Genomic DNA, 22249 nt, shown 5'->3' with positions numbered 1-22249 from the left:
GGTGTATGGACATCGACTGGTATGCATGCTGGCTAACTTAATCTAGTCTATGACAGAAAATTGATGTGTTTTATATTATTATTGTTTTTATGTCAAAAAGCTAGGAAAGCGACGATGTTGTTGTCGAACAATCTTCATTCCCTAATAATTCTGCGTTCAGTGCGTCGGTGGACCGTCCCAATGTCGCTGCATTACTGGTGAACACGCGATAATTCGCCCAATAAAGTTCCAAGAATTGCTTAAGTACAGGCCCTATGAAGAAAGCAGTTCTTTTGGTGTCCATTCACCCATATAATAATAGCAATCAGATTTTGGGATGGATGTATACACAGTGATTTGGAGAAGTTATTCAAAAGTACATGGCTACAAATTGACAAAGACAACTCCTTTTGTCAAAAATATTGATTATACAATGTACTCCATGGGCCCTCTCAATAGAATAACTTCTGGCATTTATTTATCTGCTTAACTCCTCAACAATGGTCACTGACCTTAGTCAATGGACTAAATCTACAGAACTTATTCATGGCAAATCATGGCAAACTCTTTTGAGCTGTGTGAAGAATCAAGAATATTTTCTAAGTTATTGTTGGGCCAACTATCGAGTGACCACCAAGTAATGGAGAGAGTAACAGCGGCAGTTACACAAAGTTCCAGCTATTGGTTATTGGCTATTGGTTATGGTATTATTGCCTGAAACAGAAGGTATCGGTGATGGTGGCAAAGTCAATCATAATTATATATTTTGTCTGAGAAAACAAATCGAATGAATCATCAAAATAGATGATTCAATAATTCGTTTTCAGAAGGAACACCGTCAACTCAGCTAGTAAAACTTACATACCATCGTTTTCCATGCTCTCATCACAGATTCTAGAATCAGTCACACCGTTAGAGTATCACCAAAGCCAACGCTTACATGAAGGCATCTGATATGATATACTATAGTGCTTCAGTGACGAGTCATGAAGAACCTTATCATGCTCATTGCAGGGCGTTATCCTGAAACTTCAAAATGGGCTTTTCCAATCCATATGATACGTGGTACGCTCCAAAGGAAGACATGAACTTAATCTCCCACAATGGGATTACCTGAGCGAATGATTCCGTATTTCAAAATTCTGTGTTGCTGATTAAGGTCATGTCCTTCATAGGGGGTATGTGGGTTCAACTGGAATAGCCAAATGTCCGCGTACCTTATTGAACTCAATATTTTTACATTTTCAACATTTGTGGTGATTCATTTAATTTTCAGGGGATCCATGTCACAGCCATCCATGTCTCAATGGTGGACGATGTATTGGTGATGGTGTAGTATCTTATACGTGTGAATGCTATAATGGATACACCGGACGGTATTGTGAAACCAGTAAGTGGCAAATCTAAATAGCTCAGTCGTATGTCAGGATCATTGTCACGTTTCGTTTGTATAACACTATGGACCACAATGGCCTCATTCCAATGGCATATTTCAATAACCTCAATTAAACAATCATAGTACAAAATTTGACCTCAACTTCCAGAGTATGAGTTTTTGTACCCAAATTTTCAAAGGTTATTTTTCAAAGGGCATGTTGTGGATCCTAGTGTAAGTACCTTAAAACTCCTTGGTTTACTGTTACGCGTAATAATTTGACAATTATTAGTGTTAATAATGATTTTGATAAATTGTATGGTAACGTATGGTATGGTTGGTTTCGTTTGTTTTGAATATTTGTTTACTTATTTTTTTTAATAATATTAGGACCCGTTTGTTTAAATCATCCATGTTACAATGGCGGCAGATGTTATCCTGATTTATCTACGGAGCTCCAATACAGATGTGAATGCGTCGGACCATACACTGGAACTAGATGTGAAATTAGTACGTAAAATGCATGAAATAAAACAAACAAACCAAAAAAAATATATATATAATTAATTCAATTTTCGCTCTGCCTATTGTATATTTGAAATTGAGCTTGATGACTTGAAAATATCCCGTCCTTTGGAGGGGATGTTGTTAAATTACCAGTATCATGTACAAAGGGTCTCACCTGGATGTGCACAACTATCAAAAAGAGTATGAAATGAAACCACCGACTGGTAATCCACCCTGGACGGCATACAAGAGGGCCTAGAGGGTCCATGTAGAGAGCTAAGCTTCGGTATTGCTTATGAATTAGGTCCCTAATAGTACAACTCCAAGAAATGTTACAGTCAACTCACCATGTGTAGCCTATATAACAACAACACTCACAACAAGCAACACACCCAATCACCCCAAACCCCACACACCTTACACAAATACCCCATATCCCTATTACCCCCATACACTTCCACGCATACACCCCACACACACCCCAACACACCCCCACCCCACCACCACACACATCCTTAATATAAATTATCTGCCACACGTAAAACAAGAAACTACTCCAGCACTTTTCAGTTTACACTGACATGAAAACGCCTGACACGCAAAGCACACAAAGTCGTGATCAACGTAAACTTTCCTTGCCCCGGACCTCCGTAAAAATACCGTTTAGCAATTAGGATTAATAATTTACAACAACAATAAGGGTAACATACAGAATACACACCTGGCAAGCAAGCAGCTGATTTACATCTTGTACTTACAATTACAGCTGGCACTAAAGTAACTACTCAGTTTTATAACAACAGCATTTAAGGTGGTACTACACCCGCTGATAAATGTTGTGAATAATTTTGCATTTTTCTCAAAAAATAACTACACACTGGTAACAAAACTTATGTATATTATAGGGGCAAGGAATCCAATTACTTCACTAAATTTTCAGTGATTCAAGACAAGTGGTTCATTATATATGTTAAGAAATGAGGTATATTCTAGCGGTACCTCTTTTGTTATCATAAATAACGTACCGCTTGTCTTGAGTCACTGAAATTCCAGTGTAGTATCTGGATTCCTTGCCCCTATAATATACATAACTTTTGTTACCAGTGTGTTATTATTTTTTTGAGAAAAATGCAAAATTAGTCACTAATTTATCAAGGGGTGTAATACCACCTTAATTACTCGCAATTCTCGTAAATTTAATACAATTGTTACGGTCGGTCATCCCCATCTTTGCTTAGTATTTTGTGTGGGGCACCTGTGATTTCAAGAAAATCAAAGTTCTTTGATATCAAAAGGATATTCCTCGTATTCAGAATGCAATTTGGTGTGTCTAATGTGCTCTCAGGTCTCACAAAATACTGTCCAAACGTCGCTATCCGAGTCCTTATCTTGGGCAAACACGTTGGAGATATCGGGACGGAAAACTTTATTTTATTCAATGGGATATCATGATTGCATGCATGGATCAACGCATATTATCTGTGTCATACGATTCATCTCATCAAGTGCAACCTTTGATTTTGAGAATGGACTTTTTGGTCTGATATCTCAGTCATTTCTTGGTCAATTTTTACAAACGAGGTGTCAAATAGGAGAAGGCACCTTCCGCAAAAATGTTCATATTTTGTTTAATTGACTGCAATGGTAGCTTATATAACGGAGTAGTTACTACTAACATAATACGCACACATGTCCTTTCCAATAATGTATGTACTAAAATTGACTAATATTCTTACCATTTACCCTTGTTATGTAGTGAGTGGTTGCCACGATAACCCATGCGGAGTTAATGGTATATGTCAAAATGATGGATGGGGTGGTTACACTTGTGAATGTATACGTGGTTACCTAGGAAGACATTGTAGTATTGGTAAGTGTTTTTGGATCGATTACAGGTGTTTTAAGTTCCAGCAAACGTAAAACTTTTTACAGGAAACGTTTAAATGTCCGGCGGATTATATAAAGGGTATAATGCATTGTGACATAATGATATTACGTGTTGACAAAAATTTGTCAACAAATATTTTGCAATAACATTTTGCCAATATTTTTCATATAAAACATTTTAAAAATATATTCATGACCCTTGTAATGTAAATGTTATTGAAACGTTTTGACCAAAACCAAAACTCGTTTATAAACATGCTTGTGTTCACTGGAAATTAAAGTCACTTCTTCGACGACTTATTGCCCGTGGAATAAGTGCAAGATGGCACTGTTCAGTGATTGCCTTACTTATCTCGTGTTGTAGGAGACTTGTAATCATTGAACCATTTGGTGTTTGTTATGTTTATTGATTTGACATTTTATTAAACAACGTCTGATATTACACTGAAAAACCTTTGTTTAGCAATTAAACGCTTTTCTAAACACATGCTTGCTATACATTTTAAAAATAATACTAAACATGTTTAGAGTATTAAACACCGAAGTTTAGGTATTTGACACGTAACGTTTAATTTCTGTACTTTGTTCTCAAAATTTCAAAAAATGATTTACGCAATTATCGTAGCAGGTTGACGATATTCTATTAAAAAGAAGTGTTAATGTTTATTAGCAATGTGCTTTTGTATTAATTTACAGAGCCTGTGTGTGTGAATAACCCATGTATCAATGGTCAGTGTGAAGCAGGTACAAGTGGTAACCCTATTTGTATATGCAATACCGGATATACTGGCACCTACTGTGATAGTAAGTCTTTGCGCTATACTCAACTTGTAATTTGCTGTTTTATCACGTGTAGCTGTCCAATATTCAGCGATGCTAGCATTCAGAAAATTTAGAATCAGTCTGCTAGCATTCAGAAAATTATCCCGATTTTCAGAAAATTTGCAGCTGTTTCATGATATTTTGACCACAATGACTGTCATATCTGAATTGTGTAAATGGTGTCCCTGAAATAACCAGGGCTGTCAACTTTGACCGTGAGAAAGTGACCCAATGCGTGAGACTATATGCGTGAGGCCAATAACTATGTGGTCAAAAACGTGTTGAGTATTGTAATGTCCGAACAAAGTAGTTGATGCGGTTGAGGAATAAAACAGTTATCGCATAATTTTTGAATTTTGCCTACTTCGCTCGAAATATTTTTTTAAGATTTGCCTAATGGCGCATTTGGGTCAAATCCCTTGACATAACTTAAATTTAGGCAAAGCTAAAAGTGCCCTGCCGTAAAAATCCCACCAGCAAATAAAGGCACGGACCTTTATTCTTGTTGGGATTTTCAGAGAAGCTTTATATTTGGACGTGATATTTACCTATGGTAAAGGACCCCATGACTTTGCTATCGCATACAGTTTTGATTTATCACTTGACCATGTTGACCGCTCCGTTCTTGATCTAAGAATTTTACGAAAATACCTGATATTTAATCCGTTCCACAATTTCAAATATCAATCAATGACAAAGACGCCTCATTTGCGCAGTGATTGGTTATCCAGAGTCCAGATCAATGATTGATATCAGATATAATGTTCCATAAACATTTTGTTATGAAAAAACTTATAAGGCAATAATTTGTTTGAATATGTTTCCTAAATCCCAGGATCCGCATGTGATAACTACTGTTATAACGGAGGTACATGTGAATTTGATCCGAGTAACGGCAGTACTTGGTGCAGATGCACTGCAGACTATCAGGGACCACAGTGCCGTGAAATTGGTAAGTACATCCTAAAGCAGTACCTGATTATATTTCCAAGTAAACACTTTAGAATCTACTTTATTAGTTACAAAACATACAAGCAGCTATCCTTTATCTTTTAGGAGCATACTAGCTCAAAATATCGGCCTCTCATGGCCCAAATAATAATTAAAAAGATTATTGCATCTTCCTTGGGCATTTTATTAATCATCGTGTCATTATTTCTTGGACAATTCCAACGACTGAGGTCTGAAACTCGAGCTATAAGATGCAGCTATTCTGTCTTTGTTTAGGATATAAAGTGGTGATTGTGAACATAACTGGTACCTTAATTCTTTTGCGCACTGTAGGTTATAGGTCTGTCACACTACGACGGACTGGATCAACGTACATCACCGAATACAAAAATATTTTATTCGGTGGAAAAATCACCAGTCCGGCAGAAGATTCGGTGGGATTTTGGGTCCGATTCCCGTTCGTCTCTCTATGCGTTGTGGCCGCTAATAATCCTGCAGGCGTCTTATATCCGATCGTTCAATGTCCGACAAATGACCGGATTTGGGGGTCCAATTCCCGTTCGTTTCTCTATGCGTTGTGGCCGCTAATAATCATGCAGGCGTCTTATATTCGATCGTTCAACGTCCGACAAATGACCGGATTTGGGGGTCAACGTCCGACAAATGACCGGATTTGGGGGTCAACGTCCGACAAATGACCGAATTTGGGGGTCCGATTCCCGTTCGTCTCTCTATGCGTTGTGGCCGCTAATAATCCTGCAGGCGTTTTATATTCAATCGTTCAACGTCCGACAAATGACCGGCGAATCCGTCGCATGTGGCACCAACAGAGACGTCCACCCTATCAGAAAAGTGGGGAGGAGAGGGTGTTTGATAGGTTTTTGACCCCTTAGAGGCAGTGACGTAGCAAGCACTTTTTCAGAGGGTGAACAAAGTGGGGAAAGATAACTTTTAAGGGGGGAAACTTTGACGAAAATGGTCAAATATTGGCTAATAAGTACAAAAGGGCTACAAATCTGATATATCAGGGCAACTAGCGTCCGGGGGCAATAGAGGTGAGAAACCTTTGGACAATGAAGGCCCAATTGAAGCCATTTGTCATTTTTTGGATAAATTTTAGCACTATTATTGGGTACTATTTTAGTTTGAAACAGCCGCAAATTGGTGAAACGAAAGCCTAATTGAAGCCATTGAAAAGTTTTCACCATTATTGTATAATATAAACAATTGTTTTACAAATAACACGTGGATGTCCATAGCAGAAGCAAAAAGGAAGACTTGTCCATTTCTCAAAATGAAGGTCCAATTGAAGCCATTTGCATGGGGACTGTAGGGCCTATTTACATTATTAGGCCTAGGCCTATTGTGTAAAATTTAGTTTTAAAAATCGAAAATTTGGAAAATTGTTTTTGGTGCATCATTTTTACACTATTATTGCCTTAAACAAAAAACAAAGAAGGCCCGAACTGAATTTGCAAAATTTAAAATGTTACACTGATCCACTGACACTTAGATAGGCCTATAAGACTTCAGACTCGTAATTTCAGGTAAAGCATGCATGGATTGATATGTTTAAGTCAGTAATAGACCTAAGTTCGTCTTAAATACTGACTTTGGTGACAAAATGTCACGGGGCCTGCATATCGACGGGCCGGCAGTAATTTTCACAGGCTATTGGGCCAAGGAACCACATTTAAGCACTGCCTATAATAATCACAGGCCTATACTTAGGCTTACTACTATCCTGGGCCTACTCAATAACGTACAATTTAACCTTTTTCATGTTTTCTCTTCTTTTTGCTTTCTTGTCAATCACTAAAACTGGTAGGAATTTGATATTGCGTCCTCTACCCTTCAGAAAGTGCCCCTCCCTTAATACTACTTACATGCATAGGCCTACTACTAAATTACGTGCAATTTAACTTTTTCTCTTTTCTTCTCTCTTCAATTTTTCTCACTTTCTTTTCTTTTTTCTCTCCTTTCCCCCTTTTTTCTACTTGTCAGTCACTAAAGTACTGGGGGAAATATGATATTGCGTCACACACCCTTCAGAAAGTCCCCCCCCCATGATCGATGCACATGTTCGCCATAGGCCTACATCCGGCACAAGCGCCTGCGAAATCTTGCAAACACCTGCGGTATATAAACGAAAGAATAACGAACAAACCCAGGGTATATATATAGAACAGTACGAACACACATCGGACAACTTCCGAATATGTGTATTCGGCACATTCAAGTTTTGTGCATGCACAAAACTTGAAACGTATTGTTGACGGACTAAACAAACATCACCTAACACGAAGCGCATTTGGCGGATAATAGCAGGACATATGAAGAACATAAAACAAACATTGACGAACACTAACGGATTTGCTAAAATACCATCCGTTTCTTATACGGAAGACCGATCCGGTGTAGTGTGACACTAAGACGGTCTGGGTCAACGTACATCACCGAATGCAAAAATATGCTATCCGGTGGGGAAGGCCTCACAGGAACGTATTTGCAACGAACACGGGCCGAGTGCAACGAACAAAGAACGAACATGAACGAAAGGAGAGCGAACAAACTCCGGCAATATGCATCACCATACGAACACACATCGGATAAATACCGAACATGTGTATTCGGTACACTCCGTTTCAAGTTTTGTGCATGCACAAAACTTGCCGACGGACTTAACGAACATCACCTAACACGAAACGCATTTGGCGGATGATAGCAGGACATAAAAAGAACATAAAACGATCATTGACGAACAACAACGGATTTACTAAAATACCATCCGTTTCTTGTACGGAAGACCTATTCGGTGTAGTGTGACAGGCGCATTAGGATTAAGATTAAGTTTAAAGTAAGTGTCCGGCAATCACAACATCTTATAAACGAATAAAAACAGCAATCTCTCAACACGCGATATTCAAAATGCCCGCGCCGAAATGTTCTAGAGCAATGACGTCATGGTTACTTGTGCTCATTTGTCGTCAGGCTTCATTGAATTATTGGGACGTCATTGCTCTAGACAATCTCGGCGCGGGAATTTTGAATATCGCGTGTTGAAAGATGGCTGTTTTTATTCGTTTTTATGGTTAATATGAGTTTGCTTTAAATAAAACCACGTGATTCGTGCTTGATAATTATTTTTCTAACATATGAGACATAATGTTGTGATTGCCGGACACTTCCTTTAAGGTTAGGGTAATGAGTAGAGTTCTACCGATTCTTATTGGGTTTTTGTACAATTGACCTTTCCTTTCGGAGTATCGACCAGTAGGTTCCAGTAAACCTATTCAGGCTGACTATTGATTAAAACACATGTTTTCCAAGTGAAAAAGGGCAACTGTTTTGTGTTTATAAACTATACATTCTTTGACATTTCAAGAGTATCCAATGATGCTTTTGAGTATTAGACGTACAATATTGTATGTAACATATCTACGTTATTTAATCTATTGCCATTCTATTTCCAGTAATGTTTAAGTTCTAACGAATGTTTGATGACGTAAAATTGATAATATGTTACTATAATATCTGGTAGAAAGCTCGTGGATAGCTTCAAATATTTGTGACAGTAATTCAAATGATATATACGTGTGTCATTATAGTATATCAATTACATTTCTTCCTTCAGCCTCGTTCCGATTATGCGATATTAATATTTGCTTGAATGGCGGCACATGCTGGGAAGAACCCGATTTGGGTCCTGTTTGCACATGTGTGGACACATATGGTGGCGATTTATGCGAGAGCAGTAAGTACCGTCGTTTGATGTAATTGGTTTTGAATTCGTCAGCGAAGTGTTACGTGTAATCCGATTATCACTATGTAAACTGGATCACGCTTTTGAGCTTTGCACCACGATCGAAATGATCACAACACAAAGTCTATGGCATGTGTACTACCAATTCAAAAAAGTTACGTGATCCAGTTACCAAGGAGTTATGTAACCACTTCGCTAGCGAATTGACGTGAATTTACAACCCCGGGTTACATTTCACGAATGTTCTTTGTATTCGCCGTAGAAGTAGTGATACAACAGGATTAATTAGCATAGCGATAGGTGAAAACAATGGAATAATTGCTAACTTATACAGAAACTAAAGAACATGATGTATCGCAGCTCATATAGCCTAGTACGTTCTTTTACACGAGTTTCTGCCTTTTATGCTGGCGATTTATTGTTAATTTTTCAGACATTATTTCTTACTTATTTCTGCAGTTGTAATATACCTATGTTATTATGTATTCGTCGATGACACCATTTTACAAAAATCGCGAATCTTCATTAATTTTCAAAAGCCTGTCATGAATTATTCAACATTTTTGATCTCAAAGCATCATACAAAAGAGCAAAATTCACGTCGAACTTGCCCATTTTAGCAGTCTGACTTCTCACTGGTTATATCGCCATACTCATTCTATTGTTTGTTTGTCTCATTCGCAAGGGGCGCCGCAAATTCATTGCGAATTTAGATTGAAAATGAGAGGGGAAAAAAGAATGTCTAAAAAACACAAACATGTGTCCTATTCAAATATCCTTCTGCAGAGTGAAGTCTCATCATTTCCAAGCATTATTTTACGTGAAAATCATAGTGCGAGTAAAACTACCATTCAAATGAACACTGTAAATTCTGAACAACTAATAAACAAAGATGTTGCAGTAACAATAGTTGCTTCTCTTTGTTTCTAGGAATCATTAGCTGTGATGAACGTGATTGTGTGCATGGACAGTGCATAGAAGCTGACTTTGCCAGAGGAAAAACATCACGTTGTAGATGTAATTCTGGATGGCAGGGTGACCAATGTGATCAAAGTACAAGTAAGTCTTCTCTTTGTATGGTATATATCCCGGGTATTTACCTGGCACTACATTAAGGGATATATCTCTTAAGCATGCAAAAGTTTTAACACAACAAGTGTAGTTGGATTAAACCATCCTCAGGTCAATTGAAGAATATCTTGTTTTCTATAATACTGAGATAAAATAATTAAGCACACAGAATAATTTACGTACATTTTTGAGACTGTTCATTTAGTATGTGTCAATAGGTGTTTGTATGTATTGAGCAAGAGTTTAAAATAGTCAAAACTATAATTTTTTACAAAACGTTTTAATGACCTTTATAAAACCCGACATTTAAGGGATCTAAAATGAGCGTTTATTGCGTTTCGACAGTATTTTTTGTGGGACATGAGAGCACCTCAGACCTATCGAATTGCATTCTGAATACGAAGCATGTCTTTCTGATATCAAATAATTTTCATTTTTGAAAATCACAATATAATACAAATTTTATGACAAATTATAAAAATTGGATATTTTTCAAATTTTGATATATAACAGTCCTCGAAGTAAATTATATAAATCTAATGATATATTCTTAAAGTGTATGTAGCAGGAGGAAAAGCCGACGATCAATTGAAAATTTTGACCTTTCATATTGAAGATATGGATTTTTTCCCCAAAAGACCTCATTTTTTTGTGTGTTTTGGGAAAAAAAATCCATATCTTCAATACGAAAGGTCAAAATTTTCAATTGATCAATCGGCTTTTCATCTCACCTACATACACTTTAAGTATAAATTATCAGATTTATAAAGTTTACTTCAAGTACTGTTAAATATCAAAAATATCAATTTTTAATGATTTGCCATAAAATGTGTATTAAATTTGATATCAGAATGACATTCTTCGTATTCAGAATGCAATTCGATATGTCTGATGTGCTCTAATGTCCTAAAATAAATACTGTCCAAACGTTCATACCCCAGCCCTTAATGTTATTGAAATGTTTTTACCAAACCAAAACCCAAAATATAATCTTTTTAAAACGTTTTGAACATGTTTTGTGTTTGCTGTGATTGCAATCGTGCACAAGAAATTCGAACAAAATTAGGGCAAGTTGATTTGTATTTTTATTACTAAAACTTTGATAAAGTAATTATCTTGCAAATAAATTGAATATGAATAAAAGAAATATTTGTTTTTATTATGCACAATTAGTCAAAGTCAAAGGACATGTATACATTCGCCGTAGAAATGATGATGTAACAGAATTAAGTACAATAGCAATAGGTTAAAACCATTTTTGAATATATCACCCTGCACTATAAGCAGGTTGCACTTATCACCTGTGTATGTCTGCAATCATAGATTGAATACAATACCACTCTTTTCAAAGATAACAATCTTACAGGTGCGAGTGATCAATATGATATAAATATTCTATTGAATTACGATTCAGGTCTTTATCGATGTTCTTTGACATCTATGGTTCAATGCGGAGGTGCAGTGTGTTTTATTCAATGGTAGTTAATCCTGTTACATCATCACTTCTGCGGCGACTAATGAGCATGATTTTTTCTTTTTTTTTCCCAGGCTTTCAAACCTCTTGCTCGCCTCGTAATCCATGCCTGAACGGCGGCAACTGCCAACTCATCTCACAATATAGTACCAGTTTCAAGTGTAACTGTCGAGTGGGTTACACAGGGGACTTATGTGATGTACGAAGTAAGTAATACTCCATACGAATAGCAACGTTTTTACAGTGTTTATTGTGGGACCAGATCACATCAGACACACCAAATTGCATTCTGTATACGAAGAATGTCCTTTGAGATCAAATAATTTAGATTTTTTGGAAATTCGCGGTATAATACGAATTTTATAGCAAATTCTTAACTTAAGTCACTCTACCTTTAAATTTAGTAGATAGGCGAGGTCTGCTGATTTTCTGTTGGCAATGGGTAGTCTTCGGTAAACGGCACCTTTAGGGCCACCAAACCTTTAAATTTAGCAGATAGGCGAGGTCTGCTTGTTTTCTGTAGACAAGGGGCACTACAGTGAACGGCTCTTTTCAGAGCCACCAAACCTTTAAAATTAGCAGATAGTCGAGGTCTGCTTGTTTTCTGTAGACAAGCGGTAGTCGTCAGTGAACGGCTCTTTTCAGAGCCACCATTTCAGAGCCACCAAAAACCTTTAAAATGAGCAGATAGACGAGAGCTGCTTGTTCTCTGTTGACAAGGGATAGTCTTCAGTGAACGGCTCTTTTCAGAGCCATCAGGATGCAAGGGTGGGCCTACATGTCTCATTCTTAGGTACTTTGTCCTGAAGAAGTCAGAGCTACTCCTGACGAAAGCTTGACAGTTCTAAACTTGTCCGACGGCGAACCCGCTAAAAACCCACTAATTGTTCTTAATTATTATTTTCTCAATTTAATTTCAGCTCAAATCGTCAGATCAACAGCTAAGTCTGTCATGGTTTCACTTTGGACCACCATAATTGCCTTAGGGCTGTGCCTTGTTTTTGGAAGATTGTAAATCTAGAACATTCGATCATGGTTTAGACAAACTTCTATAAAAGCAGAAGAAAAAGAAAAGGATAAGTTGTTTAGATTAAAGAACATTGTTTCCAGGGGTGTAATATAAGTATTTCGTAAGGTATTTTGAAAGTCCTGTAATGTATGTAATTTATTTAAACTATAAAGGCTCCACACATTATTCGCTAAATCAGACAATCGAAAAAATCATCAAAAGTAAGATTTTGGCATTGGATGTGCTTGCAAATCCTTCAAGTGATAAGACCCATACGGCATAATAACGAATAAATATGTCACAGTTTGACTTATGTTTGGGGGTTTGTCTTTTTGGACACTTGTAGCTACCACATGCAATGGATCTTCACAATTATTAACACTGCCGTTTTCTTCTGTTTCACAATTTTTGTTCAAATGAAATAAATACTTTATGACAATTTAACTGACTTGTCCTTTACTTAAAAACTTTTTTAACACTTTCGCTGGAATCACTGATGGAGCCTAAATTGAAAGTGATTGGAACCTCCGACTAAACACTCAGAATTCTAGTCACTAGTTACTTTGTTATGCATAGTCGCGCTAAAAGTCGATCGATACATGTTGAAATCAGCACAATTCAGAGATACACCTTTTTGCTATGAAATTAATTTCCTTGGTCAAATATAAAGCATTATTTTTTCTTCAGTAATGTCAGTTAATACCTAATCCTTGGATATACATTTTTCTTCAATCCTGGTGTTAAAATTAGGCATGAAATTGTGTCTTTTAGTGTAAGATATTTGTATTTATAGGCCTTAACTTCGCCCGTGATTTTTTTCGGAATTAATTTATTTTGCGTTTCAAACTAATATAGTTCGTTAAAGAAAGATATTTTCCACCTCTGTAAGGCACATCTTGTGGGTCTATATATTATAGTTTTGTCAGATTATCCGTTTTAATTTCACCTTTTTTCACTTGCAACTGCCAAAGTGTCCATCCAGTACTTCATTTCTAATATAACCAGCAGAAATAATCGATATTTCTATTGTGCCTTGCAAAATCATCCATCCATGGGTACATTCTCGAGTTGATTTTGACAAAATTGGTAGTCGGAATTGAAAAATGGTGCAATCAAAACCGAAATTCTGACAAAACTACATGTATGATATATACCTTACGGTGATGTGCGTTAGAAAGTTGGGAAAAATCCTTCATTAGCGAACTATATTACTTTGAAAAGCTAAAAGGTTGATTCAAAACAAAGTTCGCAGGCCAAGTTGAAGCCTATCAAAATCGAAAATCTTACAATAAATTACTGAATTTCATGCCTAAGTTTAACACTAGGATTTGAAAAAAAATATAGTATCAAGCATTATAGTTTTTCATGACATTTACTGAAAAATGAAAATTATTGCTTTTCATTTGGCCGAGTAAATTAATTTTACATTGAAAAAGTGCAACTCAAAATTTTGCTAACTTCAACACCAAATTCGATCGTTTGTATTGCCTCATTAAATAACCGAAAGAGCCTTGTACAACAATAGAAATCGGTTGACTAGAGTTCTGCTTGAATAAGCTATATAATGATATAAGTTAATAAGTTTATAATAGAAGCAATTAGAAGACATTGTGTAACTTTTAGACTCTTGTATTGTATGGTTATTTGGGTACAAATAAGGATCAAAGCGAACGAAGCCTGTGGTAAAAACCGAAATTATATAACAGGTTGAAGTTGACAATAGTTACTTCTATTTCTCTCTCACTATTATAAGTATTTATCGAGGGCTTAAAGCCAGAACCACCTATGTCCATTTGTGTTCTTAATTACATGTTACTTATTTCGGTAACAAATGAGCGGTTAATTCTGCCCTCCATAAGAAAATGTAAGTGACTTTGGGGTACATGCATGATCACATGCGTCTAACTAACTGTTTATGTGAGCATGCACATACCCCCAAAGTCACTTGCATTTATTATGGAGGGCATTATTAACCATCCATTTGTTGCCGAAAAGAGTAACATGTAATTGAAAAATTAAATGGACAAAGGTGGTTCTGGCTTTAAGCCCTCGTTATGTAATTGTCATATTATTATATAATTCACCAAAGAAACATCACTTTATAAAAAGCCGTTTTAATTTCCTTCTGTCGTTACGAAATAAAATCCGAATTTGATACAAGTGGCCCACTGATCAAATGAAATGGATATTTTTTCGTGGCAAAAGTATCAAAAGTTAACCAAATTTAAAATGGTCTGAGCTATGAATCTTTATTAAGTTAGTAACACTATGGACCACAATGGCCTCATCCTAGTGGCATAGTTCAATAACCTCAATTAAACAATCATAGTGAAAAATTTGACCTCAAGTTGCGGAGAATGAGTTTTTTGTACCAAAATTTTCAAAGGTCGTTCAATGAATGTATAAATGTATTGGGGTTAAAGAATTGTGCCCTGATAGATGAGCATGTTGTGGATCCCAGTGTAAGTAATAGTATTGAAAAAAAAGAACACGTTCTTTTGCTTTAGACACGATTGCAGCCGCATCATCCCTTGGCCGAGAAACATAAATAAATAAATAAATAAATAAATAAATAAATAAAGCAATTTATATAGCGCATTATGCCAGGCCTCAATGCGCTGAACAAAGAACTAAACTTACAATACAAATACAACCAATACAAATTAATCATAGTAAACACATTTTAAAACATTATAAAGCAAATACACTTGATAAGAGAAACAGAATAGCATATCATATAATGAACAAAAGCATGATATAAATAACACACTAAATCCAAATCACTACTCGAACCCCAGGAAAATTGAAGCCCACAGAAAATCACCCTGGCAGACCAAGGGTCTTTTTATCTTTTCAGTTTCCGTAACTCTATTGTTCAGATACGAAAACGCAAGGGATTCAGTAAGTTTACTGTAATCTGACTTCATTGTTAACTCTGAAGTACCAATCAGCTTATTTCAATAGAGGTAATTGCCTGTGTCAATAAAGCCCATAAAAGCTGGAGATAAAATAGTATTGAACACCGGTGTCCGACCGCTGTTTTAATGGTCTAGCGCCCTCTCGTGTTTGACAGTGATAAATTGATTCACATTATTATGACAAAATGCCAATCCGAATGAAAAGGTCCACTTTTTTCTGTAAAAACGTTGGAAATAAGCCCTTCAATCACAAAAGGTCCGCTTATGAGCCTGTCGCGCCCCATTGCACTAGTGCAGGGCCACAGTATCGCCCTTCCCTCGTATCAATGTCTATCTCCCTATTTTGCTTCCCCCCCCGTGATCAGTCTCCCCACTCCCTCCCCGTCCCCCGGTCCCTACTCTCTCCTCTCGAGTTCTTCTCTTTCTAGTCTTTCCGTCTCTCCCTCTCCTCTCTTTCTTCCTCACCCCCTCCCACTCTCGCTTGTTCAGTCTCAACTTAAGTATCTCCTCCTCCCTCCCTCCCCTCGCGAAATTTATCAGTATGATCCATGACTGAAAATAAGCTCTGCAAAAATAAACATTTAAAATAAACCCGAGTCTTGCATATAGGCCCAACCAATTATCAGATTAGCTTGCCATGAATAGAATACATTATCTTTGCTCCAATGCAAATTCTTTTGTATTGCATTTCAATATAAAACATGATTACCAAATCACCACTTGTACGCACCTCATTGGGAGATATTTGACTATTTTAGACGCTCGTTTCATCGCCAATATGAAAGACTTATTGCTTATAACTTGGCAACATGGTTAGTATATATTTCAATGCAAGACTTTTTTTACGACCCACTTACGTCTAGGCGTAAGTACATATACACCAAACACAAGTCAATTGAAGCCGTACAATTTACCGCGAATTTAGGACCGTAAAATTTAGACTCTTCTTTTGTCTAGATTGGCACCCAACCGCACATCTCAAGGTTTTATGTAAAAAATCAATATAACTTACCAAAACGAAAACTGAAATTCACGAGCTTCAAATTTTCAGTAACTAACAAAAGGCTAGAATAAAAGATTGGTCATACCTGGGAGACTACCACTTCAGAATAACAATGACTTACAAAAACTATTACGGATACGGAAACAGAAACTGAAAAGATAAAACGACGGCAAGGTAGACAACCGTCGACCAGCACGTGACAAACAGACAATCGTCCACCCGAGCCAGCCAAAAAATTTATCCCTGAGCGAAACACCCTAGAGACTCAAAAAGTGATCCAGGTCCCAATGTGAAGACATAATAATTCAAATACAGCAAATTCACGATATACAGATCAAATATCATTATCAAATTTACATCGATACAAATATATATATAGAATTGGAACATCTCTTTGGCCCTAATCTTTCCATAGCGATATATCAGAACCCAACATTTATGACGGCAATGTATTTTTTAGATCACGCATGTGAGAAATATATATTATTTTTAAATATGGTGTATAATATCGGTTTTAACCTCAGTTTCCACGTTTGCTGTAAATAGAAGTACTTTAAGACCAAACTTATATACATGTATAATCAAATAAATTTAGTTCTAATCATGCTTGTTATGATTTGTAGCGTTGTATAGTTTTAAAAAACATAAAAGGATAGATCGGGAGTCAATTCAAAATTATTTTAATTATAATTTTTTATATTATATTAAACAGATAATATTAAATTTTCTTGCACCAATTATGGCAATTTTCAATTAACTCATGAAACATGATTCAATTCTAAAAAGTAGCCTGCCCAGTGGGCACAGGTTAGGATTTCGACGTTGAATCAACGTTGATACAACGTCGAAGTTTAATCCTAGAGGGACCGTTCACAAACACTTGTAAGGGGGGCCTGATGCAAAAAGGGTGGGGGCCCTGAAAATTGTTGAGCCTCCAAGGGAGGCTCAACTATGGGGTTGACCCATAATTTTCATGTCTAAAAAGGGGGGCCTGAAATTTTCGAGGTCTGTAAAGGGGGGGGGCGAACAATTTTCGCGATAAAATTTGTTTGCATCAGGCCCCCCTTACAAGTGTTTGTGAACGGTCCCTAACCTGATTTCAACCAACTTTCATTGCAAAAAGTAAGAAGGTTGAAATCAGAAGTCCATTTGCAAATACAACGTGATTTCAACCTGATTTCATAGTGATTTCAACGTCAGGTGTGCCCACTGGGTGTGTATAAATATGTATTATTTATAATATTTATATAATCCTTACCCGGGAATCCTTATTACAATACTTTTCAAAATTAATGACGCGATTTTAGTGAGCTCCTGCCAAACACAAAAAGTATAACACTGCCCTCTTTTCCAACGGTTCGCTATTCTGAACACACGCGCTTGAACAGATAGTGAAAGGATAGTGAACTTCGTGAATGAAGTGTGTCAGTATTAGACAGTGAATGCATGATTTGCGTGTCAATTGATGCATATCTTATTAAAGATACACAAAAGTTTTGGCATCATGTAAACAATTAAATATGGGCAATACATGAAACTCTTATGGAGGGAGGTATGAGTATGTAATTCTGAATGGACCGTGTGCGTGGAAGCTCGTGGAGGCCTTCATTCTCACCCCACGTCCGTCGCCTATGGCTAGCTATGGCTCTGGACATGAAAGACCAGTGGCCTAGCCAGGGGGCAAGGGGCAGGTCCCCCACCCCCGTGAGAAGTGTTGCCCCCCTATGGGATGCTGGCCGCCCCGATATGTACGATCTTTAGCCCTTGTTTTGTACTTTTAGCCCATTTTGACCACCCCCTTATAAGTTGACCCCCCTTTACCCACCCACTAAAAAAGTGCTGACTATGCCATTGTGAAAGACCTCAATAATATGGAAGGAAATTTTGGAAAGGATTCATATTCATTTTCGTTCATTAACCTTTATTCAACATATTCAATTCAAGCAAGTTCATGGATCAATGCCTATATGGATCCACCTAGAAACCGGTTCACAATAATATTGTGGAATAGTCATAAGTATTATTCTGGTCCACCCAAAAGGGTGATACGAGTACCTGGTTGCTTCTTTTGAATTAGCACTTGGAGTAGAATTGACTATCACATTCTGGATACGCTCTTAAAACGGCTGTGAAGTTTGCGGAAAAGGGAATATAATCAGAGTCAAGGAATAGCTTGCCTGAAGTTTAAAAAAAGCAGAAAAAAAAAGCGGTGAAGTCGCATAATAAACAACATGAAGATTTTGTTGATTGTAGCATTTGTGTTCCTACTGCTTCAGCAGTATGTATCGGCACAGGAGCCTCAGGAGGGTAAGTAAAGTATGCTATTTCACCAAGAAAATTGTCACAAAGACAAAGTTATCGCTATGAAAGCTTCATTTTGGCGGGTAAGCTTGCATGGTGTGGCGTTGATAGGATTTTGATTAGAGGGGGCAAGAGGGGGCAATATGACCTCCTAAGGGGCAAAATCGTGTTGACGAAAATGGTCAAATATTGTCAAAAAAATGCCCAAAAACCTTTAAAAAATCCGCCGTCAAGAATCCGGGAGGTATAGATACCCCTTCCCGTACTCACCCTGGCTACGCTGGGTACATGACAGTAGTATAGTACCTTCCATTTAAATGAGGCATATAGGCCTAAATGATATAGGTTTTCTCAGTAAATGTATTTATTTATTTCTTATTTAACCTGGGGTGACCAATCAATGCACTGCCACTGTTCTCGTTTTTCGATATATTTAATATGCCGTTAAGTTTGAATTCGTCCATAAAATTTGGAAGTGTCTATTTGTAAACTTTAATTTCGTCTATTGTCAAATATACTCATATTTTGATCAAAAAGATTCATACAATGTTAATTTAAGGTTAGCAACTATTTTAAATTTAATTGTTGCTATTTGGTAGTTCACAGCATCTTGTGAATGGTAGTGAGCTTTGGTAAAAATTGCATTGATCATTTCATAGCGAGCGTGTAAAAGAATTCAAATATCACAGATATACTTTTATAGGTCCTGTGGTTCTTGAGTTATGTTGTAAAAAGGGTTGAAACAACAACCCTTTTTTTAAAACGTCATAACTCATTAACAACAATAAATCAAGCACGTTTTTAAAGTATATGATTTGTAGACTGAACTTCTGCAAAACATCAACGTGTTATTTTTCAATAATATATTGATTTAAATAATGAAAATTGGTTTTTTTTTTGGCTACTTCGACCAACAATACGTCGTGTACCCTTAATTTCGTCCAAATGTATACTTCGTCCAATGCAGGGGCTATCAACTTATATATTTCGTCTTTGAACAAATCTTTTCATATTCAGGTCATTTAAGTAGTTCAAATTCATCTAAGCTGCATTCCAAAAATTAAGGCCAACAATGCATTATTATAAAAATGCAGGACGAATTGTTTCATGCAAGAGTAGTATGAACAAAGACTAATTATATTTGTGTAGGTACTGTGCAATATAGGTCAGACAAGTTCAATGCGATCTAGGACGAAATCAAAAATGACCAATGAATGAAATAAAATGGACATACTCAGAAATAAAATGATCTTTTGACGAAATCTATTGAACCAAATCCCCAATTCAATAATTATTGTAGTTGTAACTTAACCAGATATGAAATATAATTTTAAAAAAAAGTGTTAAATTAAATGGGAAAGCCTACAGTATCTGTGAGAGACCATCTACCCTTCGACGACATCAAAATATTGAAATGTCATTAATTACCTTTTATGTATAACGATCACCCGAGTCCACCTCACCATCATGTATGGACTTGGCTGATAAATGGTAATATTGGTTGAGATTTGGTAACGTTGTGAAAAACCGTTGTGTTAAAATGGTCCCAAACATGCTCAACCCCCTCCTTAAAGGCCCATGCAGTGATTTGCTCATACCCGGGACGATCCTAAGAATCATCCAAATTCTGGTACCTGTGTCATTGTCATAGATTTGCTAACATAGCCTGCTAGTGGTTCAGCCGACAGTTGTGTACTATTGTTGTGTACTACTGTATTTGAATGGGGCTTCAACTTCTCCACTACTGCTTGTTTTGTTTGTGTTTGTGTTTGTTGTTTTTTTCGGTTTTTGTTTGTTTTTTTGCTTAACTTTTCATTTCATAATTACCAAATGACAATTTGAATAACTTATCCTTTACTAATTAACTTGAGCAATTATAATGTTTTATTACTTACGCTGAGATCACTGAATGGGTCTTTAAGAATACTCTCAGATAGGGGCATCCTCCATTCCATGCAGTAAAGTGAATGTTCACCCTGTGGTTCACCGACGCCATGAGCTCGTCACGTAACATAACACATAATGTAAAAAATGGGTGTTGACCGCATATTTTGTCACCTAAGTATTAAAATTAAGACGGACTCAATGTTGACTTACAACATGTACAAAAGTATTTAAGGTGGTATTGGAGGCATTTTCTAGAAATTAGGAAATGCTTAGATTAAATGAGTAGGGTAAAGTCAATATGCCTTTTGTTTGAAGCAAATCGGATATACGGTTTCCATAATACATCAAATTATATTTTCTTTATATTTTATTGTTTTTTATCAATAATCAATATAGTTGATGAGCTAAAAGGACTGTAAATGCTCTTTAATATGTAATTTTTGCCAATATTTTGCTAAAAATCAATGCATAAATGTTCATAGTACTTTTATTTTGCATACTTTTGCCCTGAAACTAGGTCAAAGTGTTTCTAATATGTTCTAATGTATTATATAAATAGTGAAGCCGCCTCTTAATTTGCATATTTGCATAATTAATGAGCTAATTTGCATAAATGCTAATTAATTATGTAAATTAGAGCGGCTAGTTTATTAATTATGCAGAAATTATCTGGAACTCATTAGGAACACTTTGACCAAGTTTGAAACCAATATTCTATTGAATAAAAATGTTATGAACATTTATGCATTGAATTTGAGCAAAATATTGGCCAAAATTACATATTAATGAGCACTTTCAAGTCATATTAGCTCATTAACTGTATTGATTATTGATTAAAACAATACAATACAAAGAAATCTAAAATGCATGTATTTTGAAAAACGTATGTCCGATTGGCTTCAAACAAATCGCATTTTGATCAGTGTTCTCTGCCCTACTCAATTAATATGTTTACACAAGAATAGAGCAGTTCCAAAATGCATCCAATACCACCTTAAGGGTAGACTAGGTATTGTTGGTCGAAAAAAAAAAAAAAAAATCAATTTTCATTATATGAATCAATATATTATTGCAAAATAACACTTTGATGTTTTACAAAAGTTCATTCTACAAATCATATACTTTGAAAACTTGCTTGATTTATTCTTGTTAATGAGTTATGCACGTTTTACAAAAGCGTTGTTATTTCAGCCCTCTTTACAACATACCTCAAGAACTGCAGGACCTACAAAAGTATATCTGTGATATCTAGTTTTTAAAATTTATTAAAAAATTATCAAAAAATCAAATTAAATTAAAAAT

At 36.2% G+C, this 22249-nt stretch overlaps 1 protein-coding gene across 8 annotated transcripts in view; it reads left to right on the top strand.

The window, feature by feature from the left end:
• LOC140135930 (uncharacterized) overlaps positions 1-22249 on the top strand; it is an 89596-nt gene that overhangs the window by 27129 nt on the left and 40218 nt on the right. For 7 of the 8 annotated variants that reach the window (XM_072157611.1, XM_072157610.1, XM_072157606.1 and 4 more), the window contains 9 exons: positions 1256-1369; positions 1745-1864; positions 3618-3731; positions 4445-4552; positions 5406-5522; positions 9156-9275; positions 10215-10343; positions 11904-12035; positions 12750-15674. In XM_072157611.1, the coding sequence (XP_072013712.1) occupies positions 1256-1369; positions 1745-1864; positions 3618-3731; positions 4445-4552; positions 5406-5522; positions 9156-9275; positions 10215-10343; positions 11904-12035; positions 12750-12844 (1049 nt within the window). In that variant the 3' untranslated portion in view covers positions 12845-15674. Of the gene's footprint in view, positions 1-1255; positions 1370-1744; positions 1865-3617; positions 3732-4444; positions 4553-5405; positions 5523-9155; positions 9276-10214; positions 10344-11903; positions 12036-12749; positions 15675-22249 lie in introns of those variants that run through there. The other variant, XM_072157607.1, reaches the window with a different exon arrangement.

Source organism: Amphiura filiformis, chromosome 16 (genome assembly GCF_039555335.1).
Source record: "Amphiura filiformis chromosome 16, Afil_fr2py, whole genome shotgun sequence".
NCBI classification, from domain to species: domain Eukaryota; kingdom Metazoa; phylum Echinodermata; class Ophiuroidea; order Amphilepidida; family Amphiuridae; genus Amphiura; species Amphiura filiformis.
Note: the sequence above shows the minus strand (reverse complement) of the source record. Positions and strands in the feature narration are given on the sequence as shown.